The sequence below is a fragment of the Exophiala viscosa genome (genome assembly GCF_022695815.1).
Source record: "Exophiala viscosa unplaced genomic scaffold EDD37scaffold_1, whole genome shotgun sequence".
Lineage (NCBI taxonomy): Eukaryota > Fungi > Ascomycota > Eurotiomycetes > Chaetothyriales > Herpotrichiellaceae > Exophiala > Exophiala viscosa.
The window spans coordinates 3,642,299-3,664,936 of NW_026944353.1; the positions used below are offsets into that span (position 1 = coordinate 3,642,299).

The following is a 22,638-nucleotide window of genomic DNA, read 5'->3' on the forward strand; positions in this document are numbered from 1 at the left end:
ACCGAGCACCCCAGACATTGCGTGTTTTCACGTGCGGTTGCTGAGATTCGGCATCTGATATGAATTCGTTGATTTGGTCTGAAACGGCCTCTTCCGCAAACTTGGTGAGGCGTGGTTTGACTGATCGGAGGACGTCCTGTGGAAGGTACCACTCCAGGACTCGCTGGTACGATTGGTCTGAGGTGAATGGGTTTTGCAGCAACTCTGGAGTGAGGATGTAGCCACTGTCCGCGGTCGAAGGCCTGAGAGAAGACATGCCCCTAACGTGGACGTTGCGGAAATGATCCCCGAGACGACAAGCTCCACCGTCGTGAAACCAGAGTGCCTTGCATGATTTTGACAGTTTTACCATTGCGAGCCACACATGCGAGTAGAGTAGTGAGGTCCTGTCAACTTCAATTTGCACGCCGTAGCCCTCGGCTGTTGCAGTGGTAAATCTATTCTTATATCTTGCCCGTGTACGCAGGACGATATTTTACTTGGTTTGTTAGTATCTTTTGTCTGAGGCGTTGATCGTTGAGGAAGGTCATGCATGTTCCTTGTTATGACACAAAGTTTCCTCTTTGCTCGGCCTCGTCGGCTAACTCGTGGGGTGATTGCGGGGACTGGAGAACCATGTCGGACTGTTAATCGAGTATCAACCCCTCGGGTCAGCAAGGTGGTTCAACCACACTTTTCCTTATTCCTTAACCGACTGCCGGCTCGGCGAGAATGGCAGACTGCAGCATGCAGTAGGTCCAGGAAAGCTTGCAATATATGCCACTGAAGGAAGGTACGCTAACGTCAAAGAACCATGGCTATCGAGAAACCATGCCTGAGCAATTTCAGATCAGATGCGAGGATGAGAGCTACGGGCCAATTTGTTCCTCAAGGACTTGGATCCTTCTGGAAGCAAGATTGATGATCTAGGGTTGAGTTTTCCAACTCACTGGACTTCATCGAGGAAGCATGTGTAGACCTGACGAAGGCTTGGTCAATCAAGAAGTGTGCAGCTCCACAGTCGCCGCGATTCGCGGTACAAGCGTCACTGTACGTATGCCAGAGTGCTCGTACTCATGCTCTAATCCCGCCCGTGTTGCAGGAATTTGATGTAAACGACTGTGAGTATGAATGGAAGTGAAGTAGGTGGTTGGTCTGAGTCTTGGAGTTCATGTTTCCCACGTGACTGTGGTTAATCCTCGGCTCAATCGGCGTCACGGAGATGCGCCGCCGATCCTGCGCTCTGATATTTTTTTCTGAAGTGATCCAGACCGATTGCACTTCTCCATACACAGTATCCCAGAACCCTCTATATTTCTCCCCTCTTGCCAGAATTCGTGACATTCGACATGGGTACAGGGAAGAAAGAGGCGAATCGCAAGATTCGTCAAGGCAAAGTTGGCGATGGCATGGGCAATGTCAAAACGAAGGGCGAAAACTTCTACCGGTCCGGCAAGAAAGTACGACAATTAAAGGTTCTCACGGGTGGTGGTGCGCAGAGAAACGCAGCCGGCGAGATCACCAAGGCTGCCGCATACCAAAGCAGAGACATCCCCAATGCCCGTGTCGAGCCCAATCGAAAGTGGTTCGGCAACACTCGTGTGATATCCCAGGACGCCTTGAGTGCCTTCCGTACTGCAATTGCGGAGAGGACGTCGGATCCCTACAATGTACTTCTGAAAACCAACAAGCTCCCAATGTCGCTCATCCATGACGGACACGAGGCCAAAGACGGTGTGAGGCAGCACCAGGCGAAGAGAACCATTCAGATGTCCTCCTTTTCCGACACATTTGGATCGTCGTCCCAAAGAAAGAGAGTCAAGCTAGACGCAGGTGACTTCACCAGCTTGGCAGGAGGCGCTGGTCAAGATATGGAAACATACGCGGAGCGACAGGAACAAGCCAGACTGCTTTCTGGCAAATCTGAAGAAGCTTACGAAGATGACCAAGACGACGGGCAGATCACCACCGCCATCGAACCCATATTCAGCAAAGGTCAGAGCAAACGTATCTGGAACGAAATGTATAAAGTCATTGACTCGTCTGACGTGGTGATCCACGTCCTTGACGCCCGAGATCCCGTGGGTACAAGATGTTTGAGTGTTGAGAAATACCTGAGGGAAGAAGCGCCTCACAAACACCTAGTCTTCGTCCTGAACAAAACCGACCTGGTGCCGACCAGAGTCGCTGCCCGCTGGGTCCGCATACTATCCAAAGAAGTCCCTACATTGGCGATGCACGCCAGCATAACAAACCCATTCGGCAAAGGCAGCCTGATCGAATTACTCCGACAATTTGCCAAGCTACATAGCAATCGCAAACAGATCTCTGTCGGCATGTTGGGATACCCGAATGTGGGCAAGAGCAGTATCATTAACACTTTGAAATCCAAGAAGGTGGCCACTGTGGCCCCCATCCCTGGTGAGACCAAGGTGTGGCAGTACATCACCCTGACAAGAAAGATCTACCTGATCGACTGTCCCGGCGTCGTGCCTCCGTCGCAGAACGCTACGCCACAAGATCTCCTGCTTCGAGGTGTCGTACGGGTGGAGAACGTCGAGCATCCTGCACAATATATCGCAGCTGTCCTGGCAAGGGTGAAGACGCAGCACATGGAGAAGACGTACGGCATCAAAGGATGGAGCGATCCGACCGACTTCCTTGAGCTGCTTGCACGGAAGGGCGGTCGTCTATACCATGGAGGAGAACCAGATGTGGACGGAGTAGCAAAGATGGTTCTGAACGACTTTATGCGCGGCAAAATTCCGTGGTATTTGCCGCCGCCGACTGCTGAGGACGCTGAGGCTGAGACAAAGGAGGACCTCATTGTAGGGCAGGAGGCAGATGCAGAAGAAGCTGCTGAAGTTAGCGAAGGTGGGGGATCACAGGACGGCGACTCTTCAAGTACAGATCAAGATCAGGGCGAAGGGGTCGAGTTTGCAGGCTTTGAGTCCGAGTGACGTCTTGCATGAATTTATGATGGTGCTCTCTGCACTCTTTCCACTGCATTTCAAACCATGAATTACGATTTCAAAACCCCTCCGGTATATCTTCTTTTGTTCATACTCGTACTTGCTCACCGAACGCTACCCACGTGACCTACCAGGTAGGTGTTTGCGTCGCCAAGGCTGCATTTTTCCGGGCCCGCTGGCAACTACAAATTCTTTTTTCGGTCTTTCTTGATCTTCTTTCTTTTTTTCTCTCTTCATCATCAGTAGAGGTGTTACATTACCATGTAAACACTTATACACCGGAGCTCCACTACGGTGGCTTGCTGAGGGTCTTTCTCGTCTTTGTGAAATTCCTTCCGTTCCCGGCTTCGCAGAGAGTCGTTCGCACCGACCTTTTTCCCAAAACACATTATGGTTGCACGCTGTTCAATGGCGTGGAACTGTGGAGGAGATGCTACAAACCTTTTTATAACCCAAAACTACAACTCAAACATGGAGGGAGAATGTATACATCCGTGTTAGGAGGATGTTGCGGGAGATCCCAAACATTGCGTTTGGAAGATCAGATCAGTGCTTCAAGGACCTGTCCAGGCAGACGAACGGGAGATCTTCTCTGTACACGAACATGAGCGCAGTCAGTACTTGAGGAGCACGCGACAGAGCGCTCCCGAATAAGTAGTGCATCAAGGTCAATGTCATGGCTCTGGCCGTCCGACACTCTTGCAAGCTATCCCCTTCTATCAATCCTTGATATACATAGCCCGTAGAGTTTGATACAACTCTGCATTCCTGCGCCACGCTATGCTCGTCAATCTTTCCACGCCGCAGTTCTGCGTCCATAGATTGGCCGTAGTAACCCAGTTCATTCATGTCCAAGTTACACCCTCCCAGGTCTCCCAACCTGTATCCTATGCCCCTTCCCCTCCTCATCACTCCTCAACGTCGTCCAGCTCGTCCCATCCTTCTTCGCCAACTCCATCTCCAACTTGGTCCCCATGATTTTGAACGTACTCCGCTCCGGATCGATCTCAGCAAACAACGGAATCGTCGCAGTGAATCGTTTCCCATCAGAAGTCGGCAAGTCCAGCTCGATCTCCGTCCCACTGGCCAAAAACTCGACCTTCGCCCTCTCCTTGTCAATCTTCTTCAAGTAGAAACTGACAATCACAGTCCCCATCGTCTGGTAGAAATCGTTCCGCACGGACTCCAACTTCTCTTCCGTCGCAGCACCGTCCTGGGTTTTCCGCTTGTCCTTGCCTACGTAGCAATGTCTCTTCTTCGTCTTACATCCCTCTATCTTCATGAACTCGTCGAACTCGAGGACTCGCCGTTTACAGCATGTCCACCCCTTGCTTCCTTCGTGAAATATTGGAACGCCAGGGTGGTATATACATTCCTCGTCACTCCGTGGAACTTTGTCGTCTTGTGACTTGCCGCATCCTCTTCTCTTGCACATTGCGCCCGCGGGTATCTTGGTGTCTGGATCGTCCGACTCATCTTCCGGCGGTTCGGGTTTAGGTGTGGATGACGGTACAGGCTGCTCGGCGGCTGCAAGACTCGTGGAGAGGGGTTTCGTAACAGGGACGGGTGCGGGAGTGGGCGCCGCAGAGACGACCTCGTCTTCTGCAGGTTTTGGAGGTGGTGCGGGTGTGTCGTCGACTGTCGAGTGCTTGCCAGTCGTGCAGGGAGGGATCGCGAGGAACTCGTCGAAGGTGAGGACACGGGGCTTGCAGCATTTCCACCCTACCCGAGCACCAAATATCAGATAATCACTCGCTTGCACAAATCTGGGGTTTAGACAGCATGGAGTGGTCGCCTTTAGATTTCAAGGTCATGTCTTACCTTTCTGTCCCTCGTGAAACTCTGGAGGTCCCGGGTGGTACACACACTTCTCTTCTGGATCTGTGAAGACCTTCCCGCAGCCTTTATGCACACATTTTTGCGCCATGTTGCTCGATTATGTCCGCGCCGCGGAGTCAAACAGTTACCAACCAGCTCAGACGTGGCTGCAAAAGAGTGTTCGCCTTATTAGAGAATATAGCGTACTGGGCCGGATGGGAGAACCTTGAGTGAGATGCGCAAGCTCAACTTCACAAGAGGATGCCTCTGGCGGTCGGAAACGCAAACAATTGCGAGTTGAGATCGGCCTTGGCGGTTCCAGAGACATCTGACGCAATGCAAATGGGGTTTACTACTACTCGTGGTAAGGATTGTTCAGCCTTGTCACCATACAGACCACGGACAAAGGCTATCCGAGAATATTCATAGCAGTCCATCAACATCGCGACAACGGACTCTCCTACGTTATAGGACATATGATATAGAGCTGAGTCTTTCGTATTGAGGTTGCAAGCGTAGAACTTGCTCAGGAGTGGCTGCATATCCCAGACACCTGAAAGTACCTAGGTATGTACACAACACAATCTTGATACCACCGTATCGGCGTATCGTCCCATTCCGGTTCCTCAAGTTACTCCAGTATCCAGGATCGTTGCTGGTGTAAGAACCCGCAAATCGCTGGTACCGGTCTCCAAACCCTTGCCAAACTCCGAGGATGCTGTGTGAACCACCAAGTCTTGATTGAAAATGAAGTCTAGAGAATTGAACCTCTCGTCATCCTAAGCACTAAGCCTTCCGCTTCTTTCGGTCTCCGCCCTGTCGACTTGTTTGCATCTCTCTCGCAGGACTTGGGCTGACGAAACTGACGTGCTTTTCTTCACGGTCTTCGCCTTGTCTTCGAATCGCCGACGGACGTCTGACATGAGTAGATGGTCGGGTTGCCTGGGCGCAACTCGGCTGGAACTCTGGCCCGCGTAGCACAATGCTACGAGCATCATCTTCGTCGCCTTGTACCTCAAATTCCACCTCTCCAACATCGTGCTCGTCAGAGACTGAACTACTGGTCGGTGAGTGCGCTTCGTACTCCTCGTCGTCATCAACAAGACTGGGCGCCTGGTTGGATTCACTGGTTGGAGACGGATCGGAAGGTTGGAGGTCGGTCACGGTAGGCTGAGTCATGGGCAGAGTCATTCCCCGCGGCCGATCATGAATGGGTGTGTCGTCAGCTCCATCGTATTGTGGCAAGCCTCGTCGCGGGATGGCGGACGATCGTAGGGTATGAGAACTCAAGATTGGTGAAGACATCGGAGACTTGCTAGACTTTGATGGCTGTTTGGTTCCCGCGACTTGAGGATGGCGGCCTTTAGCAGTATCCTGCATAGGAACGTCGACATCCATATCATCGTCCTCCGAATCCGAGTCAGGCAATTCGACCTTCGTCTTTGCATCAGCCACCATCTCTTGCAGATCAAGACCAAGACCTCTATTCTTGACCAGATCGGACAGGTTCGGTGTCAGAACTGAACCCTTAAAATCAGGTGACACTAGTTTGGATTTCGAAACGGATGGACCATCATTGGCCGATGTGCCAGACAATTGTGCAGATGTCCTTGGAGGCGTCGGTTGCAATAGCTTCGCCGAACGGATAAGCGGATGAACATTTACCGCGGTTGGTGTTGCAACAGGCTCAGCTCCGACCACTGCTCCAGACTCGTCAATCTCCACAGGCTCTCCACAAGCATCTGCCGCGGCGTCGTGACTTGCAAAGCTCCGGCCATGACCTATACGACAATGATTGATGAATCCCTGTGCGCTTCCGAAATCATGACGACCACAGTCTGGGCACACAAGTTTCACGGACAAGCCGTCCGACTTGCGCTTGACAATCATTGGTCCTGTAGCCTTTTCCTTTGGTTGACCGTAGCCGGCTGGTAAAGCCTTGAGCTTTCCTCCACGGCTGGAACGTGCTGAGGTCGATACTGATGGCATTTCGAAACTTCCTCTTGTCGATCTTGACTTGAGAGGACTCTTTCCGGCACTGACAGCGCTTAACGAATCCGGCTCACCACCGTCGAAGCGAGTGTCTGGGAGCAGCCACTTGGCGTAGTGCCGAGAATATGGACCGTCTGTGACGGCCCACGGAGCAGGAGATTGAGGAAGAGGGGTCGGGAAAGCGCTGCGCAAGGCTGATCCAGTGCCTTCGCTTACGGCCGCGGACAGATGTTGAGTACCAGGGTAGGGGATCTCCTTACATCGCCTGAGTTGCTCTAAAGAGGCCTGACATTTTGCAATTTCTTGGTCGATAAGGCGAAGTTCTTTATGTTTGAGCAGTATTTCAAGGCCGATTTGAGTCTGAATGACGTTGCGTACAGACTGAAGACGTTGTGCGCCCGCGCCCGTCAGCAGCGAATCATTCTCTGTTGGCTTTGGGCCCGCTTCACATTCCTCCAGCTTGACATCTGGCTGTAATGGCTGCGAGGACGGTGGTTCAGTCGTGATCGTAGACGGCTTGAGGACTGGTAGTTCAGCAGGGCTGGCGCGGGGAGGAGTCACTGTCGCGAGCGCGGGCTTGCCGCTCTTTCTTTCAGCAGGTTTCGCTCGCTTCTTGTCTGGCTGACTGGAAGGTTCAGCAGAGTGCTTGCGTTTGCGCGGGGAAGACATGGCGGTCGCGCCAGAACCTGGAGACTCTTGATTTGAGACGAACATTCTCATTTCTGGGGTACTGGCCTTGTCACAACCTGTCCAAGACAAGAGGCGCAACATGTTGTGTGGCTCTTTTCTGCCGCACAGCAAAAGTTTGTCGTTTTCAGGTAGACCATCTGGACCATTTAGTCACCAAACATTGGACTTTCCACCACTAGCCATGTGTTTCTGCTCTTTCAGCACTGCTGCACACTTCCAACAACCCAGACAAACAATAGCCTCCCTCGGTATGCCGGTCACAATTCAGCAAACACCCAAATGGACGAATTCCAAGTGATGAAACAACAGGAATCGAAGTCGCTAGAAACAGCGGTCGTCAATCAAGTACAGATAATGGTTGGAATACAAGGCGATGTGGATCGCGAAATATAAGGATTATAAATGGTGTATCTCAATGCGCGCAGCGCTAAGTCGAGTAGAAAGAGCGAGAGTGAGACTAGAGAGGCGTCAATCGAATGTTAAAGGGTTGTTTCGTTAAGATAGCAGAGGACAGATGGCTGTTGTGACGGGAATGAATGACGCAGAAGATTTGCGGATAAGCGGATCGCAGTGGCCAGACCGCAGAGTCTCAACGATCGGGTTGGTAAATCGCACAGCTGGATCAATGTCCAGACAAAAGAAGACGGATTAAAAAGTAAGGTAGGGAAGAAGAGGATGGTGTGAAGAAGGAAGTCGTTATGAAGCGTGCTGCGAAGGAAGGCAGTCAAGTAGTGGTACGAACATACAAGTTGTGAAGTAACGTTAAGTTGAATGGTGATGAGTTAGGAAGTGCAAGGCCAGCGGGAGGTTCAGGAATGGGAAAAGAGGCGCAGAAAGCAAGAGCAAGGGAGAGAAAGGGGGGAGACAGAGAGACGGCGAGAGAGGGAAAAAGAGGGTTGAGTGACCCGGAAGGTGGGCGCAAGGAGCAGCAAACAGGCGGCCGAGAGATTGAATTCAGCAAATAGTAATCGCCTATGAGCACGACAGGTGCCCGGGAGGTCTGTTTGACAGCCGCGTGACTCCACCTCTTATCTATTATTGCTTAATTCCGTCCACTAGAATCGCATACTCACATCCTCCAAGGCAATGGGCTAAACCCATCTCAATGTTCTTGATCTCGCCATAGGAGACATAGAACGCATCAAGGATCACATGATCGACTTCCAAGATGAATGACTAATCCTTCTGTCACCTGACTAAATAAGATCACGTGATGCAATATCATCTTTGGTGTCCGTTCACACTGCAACTTGCAACTTGCATGCTTCTGCGGAGGAATGTAGCAGGCTGCTCTGGTCTGAGCCATGGCAACGGGCACGCACCGGAGAAAGAGAAACATCCTTCCACACAAGACCCATATTGAGCTGGAATGTACTCGGCCCAGCACATTGATTGCCATACAATTGGCCATGATACTCTCCGGTTTTAGGGAGCTTCCGACGAGACTGTTCCGGGACGCAGTTCTAAGGCTGCATCGATAATCTAAAAATAAAAGGATGGCATTTGTGGTCGATCAGTGAATGGTAGCTTTCCCCCAGCGACTTCGTATCTGAGACAAGCTGCCTTCGTATCAACATACATCGGGACCTTCCAACCGAAGTCAGATCATGCTCTCAATTGATTAGCAGTAACCCCAAGGAATGTAATAATGATCCGGCAGGCTCCTTCTTAGGTACAGCGGCGGTGCAGCAAGATCAGAGGCAGGCGGATTGAAAAAGCCGGCCATGAAGTTCGCCACTGGTGGACTTGTTAGCTTGATATTGCACCGCCACGAAGCCACCAGGCCAGCCATTCACGCCACAGAACGCTCTTCTCCCTGCATAAAGATCATCGTCGCTGTCCATCTTTCTCTTCTTCAGACATGTTTTTGCCACCCAAACACATCATGAACCCTCCTCTCCGTTAAGCTAGTCACAGCTGTTTCATGGGAAACTTGGGGGATCTTCCCTGGCCGGTAGACCATCTTCCTGCGGCCATCAGGTTCCAGAACCAGTCTCTTTTATTCCGACTGGCTTTGAGACCTGCTGCTGCTATGTAACTAACACCTAGCGACTACGCCGCCTCCAAGCCCGCGTGGAACCTAAGAACCCTGTGACGGTGAAGGTAGGTTTCCTTTGGGCTGTGAGCATCGTTTGCGACTCAATATCTACCCTGGCCGTTGGCTCGCGGAGATGCTTTTCTCCCCAAACTCTACGACAGGTATAGCCATGCCGTGCTTCATTCGTTCATCTTGCGCTTGGTAACATATGTTGTCTTCTTTGAATATTTCCTGCAGACCTACTCTCACATTGCAACTTTTCTTTGGATACCGCGCGCATAGTACTGCGGGTTGCAACCATGAAGGCCTCCAAGAGCCTACTGCTTGTGACGGGTTTGCTGTCTTTCGTGGAAGCGCAAGACCTGTACAGCATCCTCGTTTCCGATGCAGCATCTGTCTACTCAGAAGTCACCTCAATTCTGGTCTCAGCTGCCTCAGCTACGGCTACAACAACCTCAGACTCGCAAAGTGCAGCTACATTAACAAGTCCTTCAAGCGAATCCGCAACCAGCTCAGATAGCTACGACTCCGCATCTTCGAGCTCCTCAGAATACTCAAGCTCAACATCATCGTCTCCAACAGCATCCTCCACACTCTCGTCAACATCGAGCTCGAGGCTCTCACAGACATCTTCGACAATAACTGCGGCCACTACGAAATCTATCCCCTCCACATTAGCGACCTCTTCAGTGCTGGGATCAACGGCAGAGACCAGTACACCGAGTGTATCCTCGTCAAAATCCAGCCATGACCACAACTTGGCGATCATATTGGGTACCGTTCTCGGCGCCCTGGCGCTAGGACTGCTTATCCTCGCATTATTATTATGTTGGAAACGACGCCGGGCCAGTTCACCACGGCATCGAGGCTTGTTCCCTGATGACGACGAGGTGGAGAGCTGGAGACTGAACCGCCAGTCGGACCCAATAGGCAATAGCAGTATGACTGCTTCCCATCAACGCCTCAGCGCTGCAGGAGCTGCACCTCTTATGTCCGAGCATCCAGCATTCCGCAATTACGATGGAGAAAACGAGAATCCCTTCATTCCCGTCCCACCGCCACCCAGGAGGACCGCGCCCAACTCTCGCGCTGGCCTCACTGACGGCACGTTTCCCGGGGAGGATCCTTTCCTGAACGAGAAGGAAGTAGCAGTGGGAAGACCAACAAGCTGGAGAAGCTATGCGTCTAACAACAGATCAAACGAGAAGGATCTCATTGCGGCCGGCCTTGCTGGTGGCGCTGCGGCGGCTGGTCTAAATCACCACAATAACAGCCACATGCAGAAGGACGATGAACTAAACGAGAAGGCCATCGAGCCTCAGGCTCCTCGCCAAATCCACCGGAAACCAATCCCAGTCAACCAAACAAACGGCAGGGAGCCGTGGCCATATTCTCCCGTCTCTCCTGTTGATCCAGCCACGAAAGCGGCCAACCTAGCTAAGTCCACTCCGCGAGACAGTGACGATAGCGGTCGAAGACCGAGTCGGGACGCAGCGAGAGCCAACGCAAGCTTCAACCAGATATATGCACCCAGCGGAGCGGAGAGAGCCCACGGACACATGGGGGTGGCAGCGGAGCTCTCAGCTGCCGCAGCTGGTGCCATTGGCGGTGCAGCGCTCACTCACCACGACGAACACCGGAGAGAGAAGAGCAGAAGCAGCGAACGTGGGGCTCACAGCCAGAGTCCCCGTCGACCAGCTGTGATGCATCGAAATAGTTCCGATCTGTCAACCTCTTCGAGTTCCTCGAACTACAGCCATGGCTACAGCGCAGCGCTTCCGAAGCCTGCGACTCAACTTCAACCCGAATCCTCAGTAGCTCCTGCACCATACACCTCTAACCCACAATTCAACCCATATAGCGCGCCCGCCATCCCGCCAAAACACAGCAGAAGAAACAGCCCCGTAGGTACTTCCGCAGCGTACACTTACCCAAACCGTCCCGCCAATCCTAGTCCCTTGGGCAACGAAATCCGACGTGAGCCATCAAAGCAGCCCCTCCAATCTGCTGGTGTGATGGCCCTTCCGAGCCGAAGGCCTCGTGACAATAGCGCCAGCCGCTACAGCTTCGACCACACTCCTTACGACTCCTACCCAGGCGGTCGAGGGGAGTATTTCCCTGACGACTCTACGCTTGTAAGCGCAACTGGCGGTCTTGTCGGCGACGACCGGTACCCGCACATGGGTGTCCCGCGGCGCCAGAGCGGTGGAGAGTTCCACAATGTCCCATCTCAAGCGCAGTCTAGCACCCCGCCTCCCCTGCCCCGGGACAGCAAAGTCGAGATGTGGATGCCTACAGCTGGAGACGAGTCCAGCTGGCGCATGAGCTCGGGCATGCCGAGCGGATGGCAGCGTCAAAGTCCACGAAATAGTGGCAGCCACATGCAAGGCGCACCCGGAGGCAAGAGGTTGCGTGCTAGTGACCTGCCAGGTCGCGAAGATTCTCCGTATGCTAGGGCAGGACTTGGACAGGCGTTGTAATTGTCAAGGGAGGCACGGTAATGGTGAGACGATGAGTTTTTTGACGTCGGAGCGAGCTGTCCATTTCTTTTGTTGGCATTTTTCCAGCGCGCATTTTATACCCCCAACAGTCCTTGATTTCATGTATGTATGGGAGTTAACTTAGTGCGAATGGGACCTCAAGAGTCATTGGGAAACTGAGGCAGGCAGTGTTCGGGTTTGTGCCAAGGCAGCCACAGCTACCGAACTGTGTATATTTATTGTCATGAATCGATTCAAAAGGTTGGAATAAATTCCCATGTCCATCTTAACCATCGACGTACTTGCTATACGTGCAGTCTATCGATCTTAACGTTGAAAAGTCATTGAAGAGAATGCAAGGCTGCGACTCGACGAGTACTGTAATATATATATATATAGCCCCGCTGTCAACGAATTTAATCTTTGATATCTGGTACTAGATCACCGAATGAATCCTATTCGGGAACGACTGATACTCTCTCGAATACCATCATATCTTCTGCCTCTGCATAATTTGGGTATCGTACAAATATGATAAGATGCTTACTATGCTCCAATCGTGCATAGGTAGAATGATGGTCAAGCTGTCCTGCAGCCTCATGCAGCCCTGGGCGCGCATGCCCTTCTTCTCCTCTACAACAACAAGAAGCATGCCCAAGCACCGCAGCACAAGAACTCATTCCTGGCAGCTCTAGTTCAGTAACCTGACCATATCAGAAGGTATTCGACCCGTAGGAGATACGGTGATGGGATTCTGCCAGTCTGCGCTGGTCGAAGGTGGTGTTTCCGGCGCAGGACTGGCCTCGACACTGGAATACTCCGATTTCTGCACAGGAATCAAAGTCTCGTTTGAGTCTCTTCGGGGTGATAGCGGCTCCGGGGCGGGTTTCCTGTATGGTTGCGGGATGTTAACTGATACTGTTGGTTTCGTGATCTTGCCGGAAATGACTTGCTGTATGCGAGGTTTGGTCGAAGCTCTAATCTTTGTGACTTTCGGCCGTTTGTTGAGTGTATTCTTCGGTTTATTGTTGGCGTTACCTCGGTTTTCCTTCCCACCAAGCACATCTGCAATAGTCCTGCCGGTGCTCGCCGGATTTTTCGTCTGCGTCGATTCTTTGCTTCGTGCCGTAACATTGAGCTTGATTCGTACGGGAGAGGTAGTAATTGATTGATGTAGTTTCGATGATTTTGTCGGCGTGTTGCCGTTTTGACTGCGTGGTGGAGTTGCAGCCTGTAACGCTGGAGAGACAAGTAGTTTCTGCACAGGCTTCTCGATCCTGACTTCCACGCCGTCCTGCTTTTCGGTCTTTTTGGGGCTAGCCGGTATGACAACCTCTATTCGTCCTTGGCTCGATTTGACTCTTTCCAGGTCGGCGGTCGTGTGATTCTCTACGAGCTCGACGTTAGGGTCGTCCCACTCTCGCAGACCAGCCATCCGTGCGACCTCGTCGCTGTCACCCTTCACGACAAGATCCCACAGGTTTTCGAGATCCTTGCCAGGAGGCGCCGGATCTCGATTGATCCAAACCGTTGTACCCTCTCGTCGGTCTCGAACGATTTGGCACATTTCATGCACGATCCTTCGCACGGCAGGGATTTTCATGCTTGTGCCTACCACGATAACAGCATCGGGACGCGTTCGAAAATCCGCTGTGGTCACTGCACCGATTGCTTCGTCATCTGGGTTGTGTTCGTTGTAGAGGACGATTCTTGGCCTTAGTCTACCGACCCCATGACTGCGCTTTCCAGCGTGCTTCGTCCGTAGCGCATCCGCCGCGACGCACTGAGGACATAGAGGAGGATTTGGTCCGTCGAAAAGATGAGCCTCGAAATCGGAAATGTGTCTACATTTCTGACACATCATTTTCTCGAGACCACCATGTAGCTGAATGGTCTGGGGCCATGGCGCTTTGTGGTTCAACGGTACTTGAGTTGCCAACGGCGGAAGGGTGCTCTCTAGCCCATCGACGTTTTGCGTATAAAGTCGCAGTAACCGGCCCTCGGCCGAGAGTCTGGCGAGGAAACGGTGAAAGGCGGTCGGCTTGGCACTTTCGGACATCTTGGAGAGCTTGCGTACCATGTCGTGAAAACTGGATGTGGAATGGTCATCTTTGTACACCGATGCATCGAAAAGCATTTTCCCCGAGCTCTTCAGTTTGTGTTCACCTCTGAGACTTCGGAACAATCCATGAGACGATCTGAAATCGGGGATCCCAGCTGAAACAGAAATGCCAGCCCCAGCAATAACAACAATCTTCCGCCTGTTTCGCAGAGCCTTGAGCAGGGTATCTAGAGCTTCTGTTCGGTCATATTCTGATTGCGCAGTGTCTGAGGTAAGGTCCAGGTGTTGCGTTGTTCGACTCCGTGGTTCGATCTTCCGACGTTTGCGTGCCGGGGGCATATCGTCGCCAGCATTTTGCGAAGGTGGAGGAGTGATAATCTGAAAGCCAGGCGGGATGATCGGTGAACTAGGAGGAGAACTGAGGGGTGAACTCGGTATCGAGCTTAAAGGAGAGGAAAGGTCTGAAATGTCGTCGGCGTTCATGGTTGCTGAAGTGAGTGTGGTTTCCGGATCGAGTTATTTATCGCATAATTTGCATTTTGTTTAGGAAAGGCAGGAGCGACCGTCGTTCGAATTTCTAGAGGCGAGAGCGATGTCGAAAATTGCGACTCGAGAAAATGAAAGTAAAGATCTCGCCGGAGTCTTTGTTGTAAGTATCCGAGGTGGTCGCAAGATCGGTGACGGGAGGATGAGGTGAGGATGGCAAGAGAAGGCGCAGTATTGCGATGAGGCTGGACTAGACCTGGGGGAGGACCTGGAACTGGACTGAGAAGAGACGGAAAGAAGAGGAGGAGTGATGATGAGTGGAGGAAGCGTCAGCGGCTGCATGAGCGGGAACGCAGAACAACAATGCAGATGCCCGAACACAATAAAAAGCTTAGACGGGGCCATTCATTATGCCAAAAACAACGAGAGGTGCCCAATAGAAAGGGGAAGCCCACCTAGCCGGAGCCTAGTAAGCCCCTTGGAACGGGCGGTAAGGCAAGGAAGGCATCACGGTTTCGCTTACGCTTAGGCCCTGTTTGCGGAAGAAAAGGCTAAAGCACGAGGAAGTGTGTGTGCCTGGAGGCCCCAGCGAGGTGCCGTCTGCCGCCTACCGAAAATCTACCACAGCCAGAGGAGACTTGCTACTACCACAGATACTCAATAAACAGTGTTTGCACAATACCCTGGGTCGCAATTTCTCTATCTTCCATAATCATGTAACCTCGATCGATGGCTTCTTCGTAATTATCACAGTAAACAACATCACCGAGTTTGGACTTAAACGACAGCAATAGAGAGTATCAGCAAGATAACCACCAGTAAGGTACTGTACTCTCGAATTCTTTGTACTGTCAAGTTTTGCGATTGTTACCCCGGCTACCGCCCAGAAAGGAGAACCCCGTGGCTTACATACTGCTACCCACTTTGCTTCAATCGCCAGCAGGCCAGCTTGGACCCCGCTTACTTAGCAAATTTGGATATCTTACACATACTCTTGTCTCGAGCGACAGCGACCATAATGGATAGTACACAAACGCAGATGGTCAACCAAAGGGACTCCCCGTAGTATGGGGCTCCACTAGCCTTTCTCGAAAGCTCATGGAATGAGTTCTCGGCCAAAATGGATGAGGGACTAGACGATCTTGATCAGAACGACCAGTTCGCTTCCGAAGCATTCTTCAATCAAAATTCCTTGCAGCAACAGATCCAACAACTCGATCCTACCAACAATCTAGGCGCTGGTACGAATGTCACTCCTGCCACAAACCCGGCCCTTATTGAACAATTGCAACATCGATGGTATTGTGGATGTCTCGAACGTGTCGCATGGTCAAGGCATGGCCATATTGCCACTATATCCAATGACGGCTCAAATGTACACATCGAATGCATCCTTTACGATGGAACCTCCCAATCTTACAAACTCCATGAGAGGCTGACCTTGCCCACCTTATTTGAGGATGCCATCAGCCTTGCCTGGAGTGCACATGGAGGCGAGTTGGCCATTATCGACGGCAAGGGAAGAATATTCATCTATCACAGCTCTCTAGTCGCCATTAATTCCCTGGTATCAGCAAGATCTGGAAGCCTCGACCAGGTCAGCGACACTTCTCAACCTATCGGCGTGGCATGGTTGAATCAAGATCGCCAGGACCGACCTAAAAACGTCGTCCTCCACGCAACTAAGAATGATACTAGGTGGATGCATAACAACGCAAGAGCAAAACCTCTGGCTCCCTACTGGGCCAGGGCCCTACTACTCGCTCATCGGAACGGCGCATTGACCTTGTGCTTCCAAAGGACAAGGAGCCCGTACGCAATAATCACCCAATGCGTGTCAACATCAGACGATACGCTGTACAGTCATGCCAGCTTTGCTCCGACCGTGGAAGGAAGGATGTTGGTTGCTCTCCACTCACTCAAGGGCCAGATCTCGGTCTCTTTCCTGTCAATAGACTGGTCTGGCGTTGGGGAATATGAAGGGTTTCCTGTTTTCTCCGTGCAGCATGTCCCCGGCAAAGTGTCCTCTCGGCCCTCAGGCTCACCAACGACCTCTGACCTCTACGACCCAGACGGCTGGAATCTCAGTCACCTGGAAGTGCTCCACTCTCCCGAAGTCGAGAAAATGCCTCAGGCACCACCAGCCATTCTTGCTGTATCATCAGGCATCAACAGATCAATCAACATAACTGATCCAGGCTATCTCGTTAGCAGTATGATTCAGAAATGGACAGTCGCCACAGTCGAACAACAATTACACCCCTTGTTCGCGGATCTACCTTCCAAAGGGTCCAGTAATACAGGGTCTAGGTCTATCATTACTCTTCAGAGCAGACTCGAAAAGAACGAGCAGTTCATCACAACCCTTCATCAGGTTGATGGTCAGCAAGCGCTGATTGTTACAACCCAAGAGAATCGCACAGATTACTTGAGCTCAGAAGACCTTTCGTCGATTTCATATGCAGCTTCGACGATGGAAACATCATCAATGGCTCAGTCGGGTTTTACATTCCCATTCACTCCTGATTTGATGTGTCCCGGATTCTCCCCGAACGCGTGCGTCAGGGCTGATATTGGTCAGGACGACAAAACTCAAATAATTGCGATGGAAAACCAGCTGGGCCAGATACAGCCCGACCAGCCATTGGATCCAACTGTTGACGCGGCAATCGCATCTCTGAATCTTGCTTTTGCTCGAGCATGTTGGTCAAACGCCACCATTGACGATGTGCTAATGTGTGCGCTCCAAACGATTCCGCCCGAATTGGCACCAATGGTCGTTTCAAGCATGTATCGGACTCTGTTTAGGGATACCGAGTTCATTAATGAGAAGACGCAAGGTTCAGAGCTCGAGCGCATCTTCCATAAGCAGGTGATGGGAAGAGTAATGGCTTACCACGCTTCGCTTACAGCTTACTGTCCACAGCTTCCTTCAATATCATCTACAGATGGGAGGACAGGGTGGTCTCTGAGTGCCCAATGGGCTTGGGTGGCCAACAACATACGCTATACTGCCACCCTGTTGTTTATGAACCTAAGAGATCTTCAGAACGCGAACGTCCAAGTCAGCCAGGACTTTTCAGACATGCTATGCTCAAATATCCGATGGGGATTGGGCGTAATAAGGTTCATGATCAGTGTGATCCTGGAAGTCGGTGACCGTGAAACGAATCCGGAAATGTTTGGTGACAAAGGCCATGGGCGGCTCGGAGACACCGCAGGAGATGGCACTCAAGGCCTTATCGCACTCCTCCTGAATATCCACTGCTCCCGCATATTCTTGGTTGCCTTTATTAGAGCTGTAAGGGCATATGCTAAGAACACGGAACCGAGAACGAGACACCAAATGCAAATGCTGCAGTGTATTCAACAGCAGACTACCGGTAAAGGCATCACTTTTCAGGCGATCGAGGCAATGTTCGAGTATCGCTGGGCTGCACAGGGCGACGTTGAGGGCGACGTCGCTGCCACTACTTCACGGCAGCTCGAGATGATGGCCACAGGCGTGGTCTCCGAATCATATCAATCTACAATCAAGATCCTGTTGACCAAGCTATTCAACAGCCCTGCTGGTTTGAGGGCGAAGATGTTGGTCGATCGACTCAAGCTCTTCACCGATCAGGTTGACGTGGAATACGTCTTTTTGAACCATGATGTGCTTGGAAAACATGCTGATGACAAGAAACAAGCACCACCCATCTACGATGTTCACAGGAAGAAGCCAATACTGAAAGGTGTTTTGGAGCCTGGTGGCACTGCCGAGCCTGTCATTAGGAGGTGTATCCGGTGCGGCAGTTTCAGTGCGGACATTGTTGTGCCACCGCCAGATTGGTCAAAGACGGTTTCCCAGCTTCTTTCAAAGTGTATCTGTGATGGGCAGTGGGTGATCGAGCCTTGGAAGAAGTATGCGGATGCAGAGTAGAGGTTGGGCAGAAAGTCGACACGCCAGTTCGGGTCAGTAGCAATGAGATGGAGATGGAAGAAGCCAGGCAATCGGATCAAGTGTAACGCACGTCGCATGACGGAGTATGTGCGTATTTCGACATTGCCAACCGCATTGTAACGCAAGAATCCAGTAATTCGCGAGTGTCTCGTGAATTCTTTGATTTTCATTTTTGCACCATGTACTGTGGACGGGATAAGACCTTCAACTTGGATCCTCCGATACCATCTCCGTACCTATGCCGCTGAACTCGCTGCTCATTCTGCAGACGACGAGTTTCAGAAAACACCTTTGGCATCCATTCATTCGCGACATGTCCGATGATGAGAGCCCACCTCTGCCGAAAAAAGCTAATCAATTGACCACACTGAACATCCTCAACTCATTTACGCCTCAGCCTTGACAGCGAATTTTCGTAGGGGGAAGTGCGTCGACTTCTTCTTCTGCTTCTCGGTCACTCTGCTGGCGTCCTTCTTGCTCAGTTGTCGTCGGATGGCACGGGTCTGTTTTGGTCGGAGATCGAGAGGGAGGTACTTCTTCTTTGCGTAGAAGATGCGGAGCTGGTGTCGCTGGTTGGCGTTGATGACGGTAAGGACTCGGGCGATCGACTTGCGGAGGTCGTGTCTATATTCGAGGGCTTGTCAGTTTTCTTTCTCTTTCTCATCTCGTTGCGTGTCTCCAATTGGGTCTGAGTCTGGGTCTCGTGAAGACGTACATTCTGTTCAACTTTGAGGAGGCACCGCCGGCGATCTTCTGCACGCGCAGTTGGCCCAGCTCAGACTTGAGCTCGTCGAGTTGCTTCTTCAAGTCATCCTTGTTCTTGCCCCATAGTTGGCCGGGCTTGATTCTGGCGCTGGTCGACTATGAGGGTTGTTAGTAATTTGTGCGCAATTGACCTTGAAGCGTTGGGAGGTGTACCATCTTGATTGCGGGAGGGTGTCGACTTGGGATGTGGTGGGTGTAAGAGACGCAGTTCACTTCGCTGTCGTTAACAACGCCGGAAATTTTGAAGTTCTGTGGGCAAGCGCCATGCCAAGATTGATATTTTACACGTGATCAGTGAAGTGGAGATTCATCCCTTGGCGGTTTTGCGGACGGTCTAAGTTGAGTTTGAGCCTTGTTCATCGGGTAGGCTGCGTGTGGAGTACAAGTCTGCATGCAGGGGAAGCCTTACGTTTTGTTCGTCAACAACAGGTTGCTTCATTGCAAGTATATGTGATGAATTGCAACGTCCGACTACTTTGATCTAACATCATAACTCACAATTCGATCCTTCCACCTCTTGCTCTGAGTTCGAATACGCCATGGCTTCTGGAGGTGGATGGGCGCAATTGCGCCAACAAATCAGGACACTCGAAAGCCAGGTAGGCGCAACCGGGAGCGATCCGACCAGTCTCTGTGTACTGACTACGTGCGCAGACTGAAGCCTTATTCCACACGTATTCCCAATATGCAGCCACGGCCAACCTCCCTCCCGAGCCGTCAGAAGAAGAAGAACGGAACGAGTCTGAGATCGAGGAGTTATTGGAAAAGGTAGGAGACAACACTTTTGGCTAGGCAGACACCAGACTCATGTAGGCATGCAGCGTGAAAGCCTCGTGGCACAACTCTCCCGACTGCTCGACTCAGAAAGTGCCTTGAGCACATCTACACTGAAACAGAACAACCTCTCTCGTCACCGCGAAGTCCTCAGCGAACATCGACAGGAACTTCGTCGTCTGAAATCCTCTATATCCGAAGCACGCGATCGGCAGCACCTTCTCGCCAATGTCCGCTCTGACATTGACGCTTTTCGAAGCTCCAACCCCGCTGAAGCGGAAGCAGAATACATGCTCCAGGAACGAGGCCGCCTGGATCAAAGTCATAGCGTGATCGACGGCGTGTTGGCCCAGGCATACGCTATCAACGAGAACTTTGGCATTCAGAGAGAGACATTGGCCAGTGTCAACCGACGAATCACGTCGGCAGCAGCACAGATTCCGGGCGTCAATGGACTGATATCGAGAATAGGAACTAAGAGACGGAGGGATGGAATCATTCTGGGCAGTTTCATCGCATTTTGCTTCCTTGTGCTGCTTTACTTTAGCTGAGGAGACATACACGGCGGCAGCGGTGAGGTGAGACGTTTGATATTGGCCACACCTCTCTCTGTCGTTGTGACAGGTCACTCAGCAGCATGGTGCCACATGGAGAATCAGGCCGGCAGATGCCACTGGTGACGAGGGCACGACTGGATACGGACGGGTACTGCCGCAGATGCCGCTACCACAGCACGTTTCTCGGGCGAGGCTCAGGCTCTTTCCCTTCGATGATACCTGGAAAACAGTCATGTCATAAGATTATGCGACTGACGAAGCTGCCTTGATGGGGAACGATTTTCAAGGCCGCGCAGCGTCAGCGGTCGGCAGTAACTTCATCGAGCTGTTCTACGAGAACGCACGCACGACCACCGCCAGCAACCTCATACTGGCAGACGAGGATTGGGTCAACCCCAAGTTGTCTCGAAGATTCGCCCCTACAAACCACACTCCGCTTTTCAAGCCCGACACCAACAACGAGGGACCACGCGGCTGACTGCAGAGCACGGACCTATCGGCATCAGTTCGACGCATTCGTGGTCTAGATTCGATCGGCGTCAGTGGCACGCCAGCATATGCGCCCAATTGGAGAAGCCTTGCATGAGTAGGAATTGGTCAACATCGATTCACGCAGGTGAATCAGAATCATTGTCTGAATGTATATCCACCATTTGGGCGGCATGGAGTATGGGGTTCGGCTATGCCCAGTTGTGTGCTTCGCAGGCTCCAATCATCCATGGGTCTCATTGCATTGAGGTTGCCAGACCGGAGGCCACGCAATCGCTTAATAGGATTTTCAGTTTGCTCCCGGACCTCGGGTCAGTCATAATGATCAAGGCTGTCTAACGCTGCGCGCTGCGCGAAATATGACCAAATGCACCGTCCCGGTGGTTACGGGCGTCGTAAGTCACGGCTTTTGCCAGGAGGCATTCCTGGAACAGTCAAGTGCGCGGTTCAGCAGTCCCCACCCCTGGGCACCAATGATGGGGAAGGAATTGCAACTTCTCACGTACCGGCCAAATGCCGGACCCAGCTGGCGGGTATTGCGGATCTATTTCGTACCAGCGACATGAGCACGGATCGCATCTCCGCGCATACTCGACGGACCACGAACTTCACACTTGGTTTGCCAGCAGGATCATTTCGTGCTTTTATACGCTGCGAGTAAAGCATGATCAATAGATAGAAGCCTTGTAGCATATACACCTGGTTGTACGATTGTGGCAATCGTCAGTACAAATCCTGTGCGGAGGCTAAAGGTTGGGGCTAAAATGGAAATGATCTCACGACTCGAATCAACCCTCGTATTCCTTTTTCTGTGCAACGTAACAGTATAGGACCGACTTTGGAAAACCTTACTACAATCTGGAATGGCCACTGCCGAGCCAAACACTCCCTGGTATCTTTTTGCAAATCCTATGCTTGGGCCTTTGAGTGCCAATGCCAATGCGAAATGCCGAGAGATTTCTCTCAATTTTTTCTCAATTCGTGGAGACAAAAAGACTCTTTGACAAGCCAACCCAAAGCTGGGCGTGAAGCAAAACTGACGCTCTTTGTTGTTACATCCATTTCCCTCGTTACCTCGTCGATCATCTGAAGCCTCGAGTAATCCATATGCTTTGTTCTCCTCGTCCGCGTATCCAACTATTGCGGCTACTAATCTTGCGATAATATTCCCTCTTTGTCTTTGCCATACATTACTTTGGGGTTGAAGGACTGTCGGCGCTGGTCCGCCGCAAACATACGACAAGTTTTACAGAACAAAGGAAGGAAGTTTTACTTGCTTCATCGGCAAACAAAAGTTTCTAGTTTGCCAAGCGGCGTGGTAGCGGGATTGGATTGGGAATAAAAGCAACCTGGGCTCTGTGGGCAACGCAGGTTGAGGAATGGCCTGTATCATTTTTCAGCATTCCAGCAGTACCAATATCAGAATCATCAGAGACTTTTCATCGGCAAGCCGATAACCAGAGACTGCAAACCTCGGAGACTATCAGGCTCAACTGGTGCCGCCTCACAATACCCGAATCCGTGGGTCGCAAACAACAATCCAAGAGTCTCTCCGACTTCAGACCACATCCAACTCCATGTGCATATACTACA

The 22,638-nt window shown here is 51.6% G+C and overlaps 8 protein-coding genes across 8 annotated transcripts; 4 read left to right on the top strand and 4 right to left on the bottom strand.

Moving 5' to 3' along the window:
* The first annotated feature begins 1,156 nt into the window (after positions 1-1,156).
* EDD37DRAFT_69075 (nucleolar GTP-binding protein) lies at positions 1,157-3,019 on the top strand. Its single transcript, XM_062820006.1, has one exon. The coding sequence runs from the start codon at positions 1,329-1,331 to the stop codon at positions 2,937-2,939; it is 1,611 nt and encodes a 536-aa protein (XP_062675699.1). The 5' UTR covers positions 1,157-1,328; the 3' UTR covers positions 2,940-3,019.
* A 664-nt stretch (positions 3,020-3,683) lies between these two features.
* EDD37DRAFT_69507 (HSP20-like chaperone) lies at positions 3,684-5,057 on the bottom strand. The gene is made up of 2 exons (XM_062820095.1): positions 4,773-5,057; positions 3,684-4,673 (listed from the first exon to the last, which is right to left on the bottom strand). Exons 1-2 carry the CDS (start codon positions 4,876-4,878, stop codon positions 3,808-3,810), a joined length of 972 nt encoding a protein of 323 aa, XP_062675700.1. The 5' UTR covers positions 4,879-5,057; the 3' UTR covers positions 3,684-3,807.
* A 1-nt stretch (position 5,058) lies between these two features.
* On the bottom strand, positions 5,059-7,896 carry EDD37DRAFT_69459 (ADA HAT complex component 1). The gene has a single exon (XM_062820086.1). It carries the CDS (start codon positions 7,530-7,532, stop codon positions 5,556-5,558), a length of 1,977 nt encoding a protein of 658 aa, XP_062675701.1. The 5' UTR covers positions 7,533-7,896; the 3' UTR covers positions 5,059-5,555.
* Positions 7,897-9,788: 1,892 nt separating this feature from the next.
* On the top strand, positions 9,789-11,969 carry EDD37DRAFT_604690 (uncharacterized protein; the record flags this gene model as incomplete). Its single annotated transcript, XM_062814759.1, has 1 exon — positions 9,789-11,969. The coding sequence occupies one exon, from the start codon at positions 9,789-9,791 to the stop codon at positions 11,967-11,969; it is 2,181 nt and encodes a 726-aa protein (XP_062675702.1).
* A 386-nt stretch (positions 11,970-12,355) lies between these two features.
* Positions 12,356-14,641, bottom strand: EDD37DRAFT_69576 (SIR2 family histone deacetylase). The gene has a single exon (XM_062820119.1). The coding sequence runs from the start codon at positions 14,512-14,514 to the stop codon at positions 12,661-12,663; it is 1,854 nt and encodes a 617-aa protein (XP_062675703.1). The 5' UTR covers positions 14,515-14,641; the 3' UTR covers positions 12,356-12,660.
* An 831-nt stretch (positions 14,642-15,472) lies between these two features.
* EDD37DRAFT_69687 (mediator complex, subunit Med16) lies at positions 15,473-18,643 on the top strand. Its single transcript, XM_062820145.1, has one exon. The coding sequence runs from the start codon at positions 15,638-15,640 to the stop codon at positions 18,437-18,439; it is 2,802 nt and encodes a 933-aa protein (XP_062675704.1). The 5' UTR covers positions 15,473-15,637; the 3' UTR covers positions 18,440-18,643.
* On the bottom strand, positions 18,570-19,664 carry EDD37DRAFT_671563 (50S ribosomal protein L35e; the record flags this gene model as incomplete). The annotated part of the gene is made up of 3 exons (XM_062819418.1): positions 18,570-19,084; positions 19,176-19,321; positions 19,635-19,664. 3 exons carry the CDS (start codon positions 19,662-19,664, stop codon positions 18,847-18,849), a joined length of 414 nt encoding a protein of 137 aa, XP_062675705.1. The 3' UTR covers positions 18,570-18,846.
* EDD37DRAFT_69730 (uncharacterized protein) lies at positions 19,593-20,687 on the top strand. Its single transcript, XM_062820152.1, has 3 exons — positions 19,593-19,824; positions 19,880-19,993; positions 20,047-20,687. Exons 1-3 carry the CDS (start codon positions 19,765-19,767, stop codon positions 20,548-20,550), a joined length of 678 nt encoding a protein of 225 aa, XP_062675706.1. The 5' UTR covers positions 19,593-19,764; the 3' UTR covers positions 20,551-20,687.
* The last annotated feature ends 1,951 nt before the right edge of the window (positions 20,688-22,638 follow it).